Below are 13,682 nucleotides of genomic sequence, written 5' to 3'. Positions count from 1 at the left end.
TAAAGACCGCAAATATAAAGGAATATTAATTTTGTATAACAAGTATAAAGGTGTTTGTCGTCCAATATATCTTTGTTTCTACAGTATATAGCATTTAGCATAGTACAGAGGTATAGAAGACAAAAGAAAATTTGCAAATGAATGCTAAACAGTTTATCACGCATACGTCACGTGAATGCTAAGAAAAGCAACTGATCAAACAACGTCCAAGCACACTAATGAACTGAGAAATCAATTGTCACTTCTATAATACAGAGGGCCTAGCACGAAATGCGACAAGTGCTATCGTATCGTCATCGACCAAATTTGTATCAAAGAACAGCCCCGCCGATACAGTCCGAAAAATTGGATGTGTTTTAAAAGATTTTGTCTTTTAAAGCGTAGATTGAAATTCAAAAGGATAAGAATAAGAGTAAGTAAATGATAACAGATTCATTCTTCATGGATTACTAGTAAGTTAATTTTGCATTGTTACATCTTTGTTATAAAATTAATTAGAACCACAGAAGATAAGAGAGATGAGTGATGATATCACAAGAACTTTATCATCGCTGGTTCTACGTCTCACGGTTTCCGATTTTGTCAGAAATATTAAACTTGGTATTAAACAATTTATTTTATTGTTTGTTTACACTAAATCGAATGCTAACCGACCAGTTTATAACAAAACCAATACCTGTTCACAACCTTCCATTGACAAGGACGTCTTGTGTACTTGTAAAAGGAATTCGCTTAAATTCTAATGCAAATTAAATCAATGCTACTGATGTAATATGAAAAATATTTATATCAATAGGATTTTCACGTGAGCGTCGATAGCTCAGGCGTTAAGCCCTTATTTGCAATCTGGAGGTCCTGGGTTCGATTTCCGACACATGTGCATTTATCCGACGTTCTAACGTTGAAGGAAAAAATCGTGTACATAACTGCGAAGTAATTCAAAGATATGTGTAAAGTCAACCCGCGCTGGGCCAGCGTGGTTGATTATGGCCTAGTCACCTCTAACTTAGGATAGGCTCCAAGCCTATCAGTGGTGGTCAAATGAATACGGCTCTAGTGCTTATTTTGGAAGCAAATGAGGTTATAATAGTAACATGAAATGAAGAGGTTAAATCACTTGAGATGTTAGGGTTACTTACATTTATTGCTCGCTGTCCATAAAGCACTGGTCGGGCTAGTTCTTTTTGGTTTGGAATCTCTAAACATAAGAATATCCGGTATTTTATTTTGTTTATTATCTTTTGGTATAACATCGGGACTTCTTTCAACGTTTACTCTGACAAATTCACCCTTTAGTACTTTGGGTGTGTCTTTCAGAAGTAGAGGTGGTGAAGGTGCTTTAGATTTTCTATGAAAAAATCTCTTCCTTTCAGGTTTAGTTGGTATATCAATATCTGTGTAAATAATGCTATCTATTTCACCAGTATCTCCTAGGTCACTTTTAAAACCGATCAGACTTAAAGGTTGGTCAAATCGACTGGTACCTTTTTGCTGTACCGATATGTGAGTTACTCCATCACTATCTGTTTGCAGTAAATCGAATTCCGATCGTGTTTTGTCATAACTATAATCGTCAATACTGTTCTTTCTATTCTTAATTAAGTCAGTCGTTCTCTTTTTAGAGAATAAGTTATCATTACTAGAGTAATTATTTGTATTCTTTGTCAGTCGGTTACGCATTTTGAAATATTTATAAGTGAAGTATATTCTTTTGAAATCCTGCTCATTTTCGAATCTTAAAGCGATAGCTTCTGTATTAATGTTCTTATTGACGTAGAAGACTAGGGTTTTTTCGCAGTTTGGATAGTTTTCAATATTAACGCAATTAGCTATATCATCTATTGCGATATTCTCGTATTTATTGTTAAGAAATTCACTGTAATCTTTATGTTTTTTGTCGTCGTCTTTGCTGTCATCTTTTGTTAATAATTGGAGTTGATCCTTTTCGTTGAAGCCGACAATGATATTGTAGATCAGTGGTGGTGACTTGGTGACAGGCATGATATCGAACTGCTGGCTGGAATGTAACTTCTGCCTGGAGACGATGACGGCATGCCCGCCAGTACGAGCTGCCTTTTTCACCGTCATCGTGAATCTGTAAAGAAGAAAATATTCATGGTGAGATAATATTTCTGGTAGATAAGTAGTTTATCATTTGGTTATGCACGGTACTAAAACTGTACATGATTGCAATGTTCTTGAACACTTAATAAAACAAGATACTGTTAAGTAAACATAACCGTAAATTAACAAGTTTTCGGTCGATGTCGGTTTTAAGGAAGTCTTTTATTGTAGTAAGTCGTCAGCTTATATGTCTCTAACTATCTAGCCTTTAGGCTTGGAGCCTACTGAAGTTAGAGGTGACTCAACCAAAATCAACCACGCAGGCCAAGTGCGGGTTTGATGACTCCATATCTTTGAATTTCTATCTATAGCAGGTTGCATAATATTTTCTTTTATAATGTAAGAAAATGGGTTAAATGTTCATAAAATTCATCATTGGTAAACGGCAGGGATCGAACCTGGAAGATTTAAGATCTGTCCGCTCAAGCAACAACTGCGCCGCCGACGCTTCTGTTATATACTTAGTATGTATACATACTAAAGGACCCGCTTTAATTTTATAAACATCAAATATATTATATTTCGTTTAAAGCAGGTTGTACTTTCACTTACTTTCATCTGAAGCTTTCCAAGTTTGACGACTACCGTTATTATTAAAAAAATAATGTATATTAAAGTTTATTGATTTAATTATGAGAAATTAAAAAAATAATAAACTTTCATTATTTTGGTTTGGGAAAATTTATCCGGTAATTTTTTTGTGTATTGTAGATTCCATTCGCTACTTCGTCCTCGCGGAATCTAGAAATAAATATTTCGAATAATTGTAATCGCTTGGAAAACCAAATGTGCTGTTAAATAGTGATCGTTTACATTGATATAAAAAAATTCAAAAGAAAAACTGCGTTCACATGTTATACTGTAATAATTATGAAATTAAACATCAGTTTACTTTCTCTACGTACTTATATTAACTATGCGTAAATAATATGTTTTTTTAACTGTCATGATAATAAACGTATAATTAAAATGATTAATTTTTGTTATAAAAATACTATGGTGCTGTTTCTTTAAATTGTAATTTCAAGATTAAACCTCTGACCGATGAGATTGACGACCCCTGACTCAAGTGAAAGCTTCGCATATAATGTGTACGTAATATAAGAAGTTTTATTAAAACAATAGATTTGTCGTAATCGTGCTACGACCGCGATAAGAAACGCTTCGCTTCCTGGTGATGAGTAAATTTATAGTCTGTGGTGTAATTAACAAGATATTGCGGGTTATCGGGGGCGCGGTGCCCACGTAGACTCGACCGAACCATCTTTTCAAGAGGCGACGTTGAGCACTTTTAAGGTTTTATAGTTAACTTTGTTGTTGATAATAATAATAATAGAAAACGCTAACATTTCTGAACTAAAGCTCCATACAGGTATTTCGAGGAGTTATTAAGTAATGTGGTATATCTCATCATGCCATAAATATATTAAAATGTCGATATAACCGCGCTTTGAAGCCAAAATATTCTGAAACGTAACAACGCACCATTCACCCTTCTTTAAGATTTCTTGCTGTAGTATATTCAGTTCGATTATTTGTCCAATTATGCTATTTATGAAGACTCGCTTACTCTCATAACTTGGGCCACACATTCTCAGTGTAAAACAATCGATGGGATAAAATTTACATAATATCTGGCGCACTTCCGACCCCAGATGTAAACTGGGTGAACTTTATAATGCGAACACTTCATAATGTAAGTGTAACGCGCTTATGTTGCGATATTTTTGACACACATTGTGTTTTAATGAGGTAATATTATGTAAAAATGTCGAAATATTATAATTACAAAATAACTAAAGCGTTACTTACTAGTGACCAATAGTTGAGTACAACTGTATTTCGTGATAATGTACAAGGAATGTGGCTATAGGCGTCAAGCCTAATACATCTCTTATAATCTGGTAAAGTCTGACGAAGATAAGTGTGGGTTTTCACTGTCGGTATACATATATAAAATATATTGTTATCCATGTTTCCAATTTAATAAATGGGAGCGATGAATTGTGAATTTTGGTATAAATAACCAGCTGTGGCCTGCGACTTCGTCCACGGAATTTAAAAAAAAACTAAATAACCTATGAGTCGTTCCAAACTATGCATCTATGCCAAATTTTATCGAAATCCGTTGAGCCATTCTGGAGATACCTTCTAACAAACATTCATCATATTTATATTGGTACTAAGATATAAAGGTGGTAGAGGAAAGGTATATTAGTAAGATTAATATTGCGATATAATCTAAATCTCAATCCAAGGCCTATTAAGCAAATTTAAGATAGACAGAAACACGGAAGCATGTTCACCGGTCCCCAATCCGAGGGAAGATCGCAAAGATCCCACGGTGACATTGTTAATGCGTGTTTCACTGTGACAATGCTTTTTCACATAATTATACGGTCTGTCGTAAGTTTTTGAACAAATAGAAAGTGCACTAGAATCGGCCGATTGTTTTATTGAATCATTTCTATTGTTAAATGAACTTTTTGCTAACAGGCTAAAGCACTTATTATATATTTTTTTATATTATTAGGTGGCAAACGAGCGAGCGGTCACATGAAATCGCTGATATAGTGAAGTGACCGTTGCCCATAGACATAAGTAATTGCATATGCGTTGCCTACCTTTAATCGACGGTGGAGAGGATGCACAGAAAGAAAATATTTTCCCTTTCTATGCATCCTCTCATTCAGAAAGTCCACTTCCACTTGACGCCTGTCTTCTGTGTGGTTGTGGTATTTCATCGGGTGAGCCGGGCCAATTCATGCAAAGATGTTATAGTGGGCTCTACCACTGTTAAATCGTCGTACATAAAAGGTACGTGTCCATTAGCTCGCTCCGGACGCACGGCCCGCAATTTTAGTTTACTTTGTATGATTTTACTTAGCCGCTGCGTCTATCATCCGCGTCCGCATCGCATCAAGTCAAAGCCAATCCGGCTAATGGACGCGTTTCTTTATATCGATTCGATCAATTTTTACTATTAACTTTATAGCGGCAAGCACAAGAAACAAAAACTTGTATGTTTGAAAAAAAAACTCTTATTTGCTATGTAACATTAACACGTATGTGATGATGACATAAAGATGCGATGACCACAGATAAAAAAACATGATCACCTCAACTCGCGTTCGGTTCCAAGAGTATTGAAGGTCAGATTGACCTTAAGTTGTTTTTTCATATAAAACTTGACCCTTTGAAGACGTGTAATTTTTACCGAATTAAAACAAGCAAAATTTATTTTAATTATTTTGACTATTTTTTTATAAACGTCAGATTTAAATTTTAATATCAGATTCTTTTTTTAAATGAGTTTTGAGCAAAGGTCAAAATTTAGAAAAACTTCAGAGCCATCGATCTTTAGGTCATAAAATGACTTTTGTAAATTTATTTATAACCTGCTTATTATTTTCTAGGTCAATGTTGTAACGAAAGTGGAAGTGGCCGTTGTCCTTAACGCCGTAGAAGTCTCTTCCGAGATAAAGCTTGCCATAAAAAGATATAAATAACTATATCATTAACATCATAGGTCATTCTGTCGTTATATTAGTCATATATATGTCTGAATCTACACAAGATAGGCGACATAGAATACAAAATAGATTATGAGATCATACTGTAGACTGCTGTTGTGGATTCTAATGTATGCATAATAATAAACAACATATAACCTTGGGCTTTCACGGTGAAAAACAAAGGCACTTTCTCTTTATTCCCTTTTTAATTGGAAACAGAGATACTGTTATATCTTACGAATGTTCCAGCAGTGAAAATACACGATAAATTAGAACTTAAAATGACGTTAATTATATTTAGCAGTAAATTATATTACATTTTACTGTAATAATTTGCGAATATTTTCATTTGCTAGTAATTTTATAATTATCATAATAACCTATAAGTAAGAAGAGCGTAATCCGGGTTATAAGTGAAGCAAAGAAAAAGGCTTCCGGGGATTGACATTTCGAAAATCGATTTGACGCAAACTTGTATGAAGCGCTCCATCTATAGGAAATTTTATCTATGATTTTTGTAATATAAAAATAACTAAAGTTATCCTTGTACCGCGAAATATATATATATATATATATATATATATTTCGCGGAGGTCTAAGGAAGGTTTAGAAGGTTAGAATAATTCGAATAATTGTCGGGAAAACCCTAAAAACAGTCCTTTTCTATCCCATATAAACGGCTAAATGGATCTCGCTGAAACTTGGCGCGTATGTAGAGCTAATAATTATGTTTTTTCACGCAGACGGAGTCGCGGGCGACAGCTAGTACAAGCTAATTAAATTAACAGTAATACGTTTTATCAACATCACATAGTCGCATGCGTTTAAAGCTAATTGCGTGTAATCCAACACAAAATATATCAGACGCTGAAATCTTCTCTCTACTTTCTCGACTATCCATGGATGCTGGTGATATCACCGTGGGAACGACAAACAATACAGCTATTGTGTGCAACTTAATACGTATGTTATGGTCAAACTGATTAATGTAGGCAATATGTGTAATGCCCAGATCTTTGTTAGTAAATATTCAGTACTAGTTATTGCCCTGGATGCCGTCCGTGCGGAATTGAAAAAAACTTAATTAGTAGCCTATTGTTCTTCCAGACTATTTTCCATATCTATGCCAAACTTGAGCCGGTTCTGTTCATACCTTTAAACATCCATCCATCTAAACATTCGCATTTATAATATTAGTAAGAAGAAGATAGTCATGAGTTGTTTTGATTTTTACTTTGACCACATGAAAAGATAATAGTATAAACAAAGTATTGAGAATTGGCCAAGAATTCATGATTTTTTATATTTCGGTTTGAATATATATTTCTTTGTATTAAAACTCTTTGCTAATTCTTAACCTACATACCAAGAAAAAAGTAAATATTCAAACCAACATAACAACATACAAAAGCTTCTGTTTAAAAACTAAACGTGTAGCAACTACTATTGGTATTAAACAAAAATGTTACTAAGTTTCACTTCTCACTAATGATATAAAAATGCACTATAAACAAGTGAAAATCACAATTTAGTAAAACAAAATAAACGCTTAAAATCATTAAGAAATTTAGGTTAAGTTTATGTGAGACATTAAACTACTTTTTAATGTTTATACGTTCTCATTAATATACTTTGATACACAACTGAATTTTAAAAACATAACTCAAATTAATTTTCAAAGTACCATTTTACCCCATTTCCAATGGGGTATTAATTATTACCTACTTAAGGGTAGGTTCTAACAGCTCGGTTGGGTATATTATGTATAAGACTACGTCCACGCGAAATTTAAAAAAAACTTAATAATTGGGCTAATGTATTCTTCCAGATTATGTTCTATATCTATGCCAACTTTATGGTATGGATGGATGTTTGTTTGAAGGTATCACCAGCTCGGCTGTATGGATCTCGCTAAAATTTAGCATAGATGTAGAACATTCACATGTAGAACATCTGGAAGAACACATATTCTATGATCGATAAAGTTTTATTAATCCCACACGGACGGCATTTCGGGCGATAGCTAGTTATTTATAAAACTTAATTTAATCGTACGATGAATAAGTAAAATAAAAACTGTAGAAGTGTGAAGTTGTTAATATTATGTTAGACATTTGGAGGACCTCTACACAAGATATTTTCATAATTGACTATGAAAAAAACAAATAGAAATTTGTAGAAAGTATCTCCTTTCCGCGGGCGTCGTGGTTTTATAATAACTCAAGATATAATGAGCAAATCTCGTCTTAAGACGTTACACACAGTTGCGCAGGAGTCTGTCTTGTTAGCACGAGCTGGGACACTTACACACCGATGTGTAATTTTACTTTTTTTTATATTAAACAGCATATCTTATAAACATTAACTTTAATTACTTTAGTGATATCAATAAGTACGTATATTTGAAACGTAAAACAACTTTTATACGTCAAAGATTAAAAAAAAAATGAGACCTCATAAAATTACAAACTAATTTTGTAATAATTCAACATGAGTTTAAATTACTGCGATTCTTAAGGTTATTAGTTTGAAAGAAGAAACAATCATGAAATATTACAGAATACAAATAGGAAGAGATATTAGGTAATGCCATTGTAAATCAGATGTATTTATTTACCGTGAAGTTACTGCCGGAGAACTAGTATTCAATATTGTTATCTCTCTTTTTTCTGATGAGTTTGAAAGGGATAACGATATGCTTTTATAAGTATTAAAATAGTATTAACACTTATAATAATTTTATTGTGCATGCATTACGTTTTGGTGTGATGGTCGGCCACAATGATCGGACAGCGAGTTCGTCAACTTTTACTTGGTATCGCGAGAAAGTAATAGTGTGTGATAAATGTGAATACGTCCCGCACAAACACAACGAATTCGCTTAGCAACTGTTCTGTTCGATTTCTAAATTTACACTGTTTTTTAGAACTAACAAAGTTGTTCGTTCTTTATTAAATTCATTGTAACTAACTCTAAATGTCGTAAATAAAAGAAATCTGTGTTTCGAAATATATGAATGATGTCAAGTTTATTTTCTTTTGTAAAAGTGAAAAAAAAAACCTTTTTACCAACATCCAATTTTAAATCATATACCTATTGAATACGACCGCATAAAACTTAACAAAAAACATAATTTTTGCCTCTTTTTCAAAGACGTGATTTTACATGGTAACCAGCTATCCCCGGACAACGTCCGGGCGGAATTAAAAAAAAACATAATTAGTAGCATATGTCTTCTTCTAGACTATATTCTACGTCTGTGCAAAATTTCAGCGAGATTCGTTCTGCCGTTCTGGAGATACCTTCAAACAAACATCAGTTCATCCAAACATTCGCATTTATAATATTAGGAAGAAGTAAGATTTATACAGCAAAATAATGCATAAGAAAAAAACCTAACAAGGTACAATTAAGAATCTAAATAGTGTACTTTTCAGTAGCCTTAGTCAAAAAGTAAATAAATTTCCGAGTACAATGTATGAGGAAACGGGAGCGCAGTGCCCTTGGTCTCCCACGGGCTCCGATGGCAATGAATTTACGACGAAACCCGAAGCCCTTTACTTGTTTATTACGCTATTAACGCTCGGAAAAGCGCTTTTAATTATTGCCTTTGCAGACTTCTATACTTAGAGAGCAAGATAAATATAAGATTCCTTAATTGAACGCTGATTCCTTGATAATGCACTTTTATTTACTAATTTCGTTACAGTTATAGAAATTTTATATTAATAAACTTGACAGACAGACGGACGGACAACCGTTTCATTCATTCATACATAATACTGATGTATATTTCATTTTACAAAACACCATGCCAAGGTCACGTCAAAGACCTTATACGTCAATAAAAATTGATATTCCATTCACGAATATTGTAAGGATAAAACAAGGATTTCGTGGTCTTGATATTTGTACGCTTATTGTCATACATACGAACATGAAAATCGTGATGTGTAAAGCGAAGGAGCTTAACGTGTCGTTGCCGGAGGCTTAATTTAGTCCTCTTTCCAGTCTTACCCTTTTTCTTATAAGGAAATGATGGGAAGTGGAAGTGGATGCATGAAAAGGGAAGATATTTTCTTTCTGTGCATCATCTCCTCCGTCGATTAAAGGTAGGCAACGCATATGCAATTGCGTATGTGTATGGGCAACGGTCACTTCGCTATTTCAGCGATTTTAAGTAGCCGCTCGCTCGTTTGCCATCTTATAATATAACATTTTAAAAAATAGAAGTCTCCTGGATGACTTTTATAAACCTGCAGTCATTATTTTTAACAGATTTCAAGAAGAAGGTTCTTAGTTCGTCTCTATGTTTTTATTTTTGCTACTTAGTAATTCCGCACCTGATTGTTCGATTCTTAGTTTTCTTTTTTTATTTGTGAACCATCCATCGTCAAGTCGTATCTGCCAAGTAAATAAATGTATTCTTAACACATATCAAATTGTGTTAATTTCATATTTTCATAAGAAATATACAATATGGATTTCTTGAATAAATGCAGATATAGTTAATTTAAATTGTTTGATTGTTAGGTGAACTGAGAAAGCTTCTTTCTGCAAATATTTGAGTGATCCTAAATAAAAATTCCTAATGAAATCATGCTAGTGACCGGGACTGAAACAGTTTATGAAATTTATTTTTAGTGTATCAAAGGGTCAAAGAAGCGATTTGTTACTTCCACTAAATTTTTATGAATTTTATTATTAAGTATGAGAATCGGCTACTATCTATTTTTAATCCCGTGCGGACGGTGTTGAGGGCGACAGCTAGATAATGTATATTATGATTCAGTAGGTAGAACAAATAGCAGATAGGAAGTGTTAGACAAATCGTAGCGTGTGGTCCCACGGTCCGGGCATCTAATGCAGATGTTACGTAGTTTTTGCGTGCAAATGCACCTCGGATGTGCAGGCGTTATGTAATATGCATTTGATAGTTATGGGAGACGCTTTCGCTTGACCCCGCTGCCATCCTTCTCTATGGGAATCTAACGGCTTACAATTTCCTTGCAAATTATTTCGGTACAAAAGACAGGTTGCGTAATGTAGCTGTAGCCCGCGACTTTGTTCGTGTCGAATTTAAAAAATCAAATAATCTTACTGATATAATAAATGCGAATGTTTGGATTGACAGATGGATGTTTGTTAAAAGGTAACTCCAAAAACGCTGCTTTCATCTCGCTAAGATTTGGCATAGATGTAGAACATTGTCTGGAAGAACACATAATCTACTATGTTTTACGTCTATGCCAAATTTCAGCGAGATCCATGCAGCCGTTCTGTAGATACTTTATAACAAACGTCCATCTATACAAACATCTAAACATTCGCATTTATAATATTATTAAATCTTTACTGTGTCTATCAATTAATTGATCAGGAATATGATCTTCACAAAAGCTAGTATCCATTTTGATTCATTCAATGCTAATTATTTAGACATCTTAATAGTATTGTCTTCATTTAATATCAATGTTTTTTTTTTAAATATTAGCAGATTTTTTGTGTAAATTTACTAATATTTCTTTAACCATTCCAAATAAGCTGTAAGCTTGTGCTAGGATATGGTTAACGACAATAGTCGAATGGCGGGATTCGAACCCCCGACCTCGTGATCGGAAATCCGTACCCTTAACCATTAGGCTATTGACGCTTAAATGAATCAAGGATTCTAAATTAGTTATATTAACAATGGCATATACCTCTGTATTTGTCTCTACAAATCATCTTAACTTGATGCGTTAAGAATGGATCGTCACGTGACGTGTACACGCTGAATTAGCTCATGAAGCCAGAAACAATGGAGCAATATCTATGGTCGTTGCTATAAAACAAAACGACACTGCATTGTGTATCGCACGTCAATCAAAACAACACACAAGGCCGGGACATGTCTACATTACTTAAAGGATTCTCAGACGAAGTATTTGCCTTAAAACAATATGTTTGTTTATTTGGAGATGGAAGAATTAAAAAAATGTGTAATTATGAAAATTATTGCATAAATAATCGATACAGAATTGCAATAATTTAGACATGATGGCACGATATATTTTGTAATAAGTATTGTCGGACAATACGAATAGAAAAAGAAAACTTGAATAGAGACGTGCGCTCGGAAATACAAATCGATACAATAGTATTGTGATAATAATCGATTAGTACGTGACGATAACTCGATCGGGAGTCACGCATTCTGATGTTCAAAATCAATAATCGAATAACGAAATGTTTTACAATTATTTTAATGGATGGCGCCTATTTTAACCTAATTCAAAATTCATAGGGCCACATAGTGATACTATGAAAGAAACAGAAAATGTTAAGCTACTATAACAGTTTTTGAGGCCGCTTTAACATCTTCGCACGCATTGGCCTGGCTCGCCCGGTGAAATACCACGACCACACAGAAGACAGGCGTCAAGTGGAAGCAATTCCGCGTTTCGTCTTATGAGTGCGCGTCCCGGAGACCTAAATTAGTTCTATTTCCCTTCCCACCCTTTTTCTTATAAGGAAAGGATGGTAATTGGGACTGAACTTGCTGGATGAGAGGAAGCATGGAAGGGAATTTTTTTCGTTCTGTGCATTCTCTCCGCGACCGCTCGCTCGTTTGCCACCTTATGATATAAAAAAAAATATACTTTGAAGATAATCATATTAATGGTAGCTGCTTAGTTCTTCGGCTGACAACGACCATAGATGAGACATTTATTTAGATCTGACATTGGTAGTCCTACAAATATATTAATATAGATTTGCTAGGGTTACGCTTGTAAATCAACCTCTAAGCTACAGTGAACCTAGCATGAATGTCTGAGACAAATTATGCCTTAGTATCGTCATCGACATAATTTGCATTATAATTTGTGCAGCTATCGTAAAGTATACCAAAATTCTTATATTCATTTTCATAAATTTGGCGATGACGATACGAAGGCGATTGTCACAAATATTCGTGCTAGGCCCACAGGTGAGAATTTAATGTAAACTATAATCTTACAACTTAGAATGTTTAATAATACATTTATTGCAAAAACATTGCGACGCGCGTTGTACGCGGAAGACAGAGGGACATCAATCCGTCACCGAGCGACTGTAACGAATTCAATAAAATATAGCATCCGTCTTTGCAATACTATTCAGATATATCTAGCCTTTTGTTCTTCGAAAGCGAAACGGAATCGAGACGAAACATATTTTAATGAGATATTTAAATAAGATATTTAAATGTATTTTAATAAATAAAAAAGTCAGCTCAAGAGAGTCAGAAAACGACCCAAAAAAAGAACTATTTTGATATTGAATTGAGTTTGTTCCAGCGAATCTAATGTGCAAGGAGCTCGTAGTTACATCTTTGCTAAGTTTTTGTACTTTCTCGACTGTGTGCTACAGGCCTATAAATTCTTATAAGGACAGACGTGTAAGTCAATGCACTTGTAATTTTTTATGTATCATAAGGTGGCAAACGAGCTAGACGCCAACCGAAATCGCTGAAATAGCGAAGTGACCGTTGCCCATAGACATACGCAATTGCATACGTGTTGCCTACCTTTAATCGACGGAGGATAGGGTGCAAAGAAAGATTTTCCCTTCCCATACATCCTCTCATCCGGAAAGTCCACTTCCACATCTCATCCATTCCTAGTAAGAAAAAGGGTGGGAAGGGAAAGAGGACTAAATTAAGCTTCCGAGACGCAAACACATCAAACGAAACGCGGAAGTGCTTCCACTTGACGCCTGTCTTCTGTGTGGTCGTGGTATTTCACCGGGCGAGCCGGGCCAATTCGTGCAAAGATGTTAAAGCGGGCGTCTACCACTAGTCTACCACTGTTATAACCAGGAAGGTATATGAACCTTATATAATAATAAAAAATAATTTGATTTGTCTTAGGAAGTATTCACATTCCAAATTAAAAAAAAGGTCCTTGAACTTTTAGATACCGGTTTTTATTTAAATCTTCACCCGTCTGTCGAGACGGTCTCAAAATATATATTTATATAACAACTTAATTATTGTTAACTTTCACAACGAACGCACAAGTG

At 34.4% G+C, this 13,682-nt stretch overlaps 1 protein-coding gene across 1 annotated transcript in view; it reads right to left on the bottom strand.

The window, feature by feature from the left end:
- The window catches only part of LOC106117835 (uncharacterized), a 55,101-nt gene that overhangs the window by 9,321 nt on the left and 32,098 nt on the right, over positions 1 to 13,682 (bottom strand). The window contains exon 2 of the mRNA XM_013312300.1: positions 1,140 to 2,095. Within this exon, the coding sequence (XP_013167754.1) occupies positions 1,140 to 2,088 (949 nt within the window). The 5' untranslated portion in view covers positions 2,089 to 2,095. The remainder of the gene's footprint in view (positions 1 to 1,139; positions 2,096 to 13,682) is intronic.

This window comes from Papilio xuthus, unplaced genomic scaffold (assembly GCF_000836235.2).
Source record: "Papilio xuthus unplaced genomic scaffold, Pxut_1.1 DF827679.1, whole genome shotgun sequence".
Taxonomy (NCBI): Eukaryota; Metazoa; Arthropoda; class Insecta; order Lepidoptera; family Papilionidae; genus Papilio; species Papilio xuthus.
This window is presented reverse-complemented; position numbering and strand designations above follow the sequence as displayed.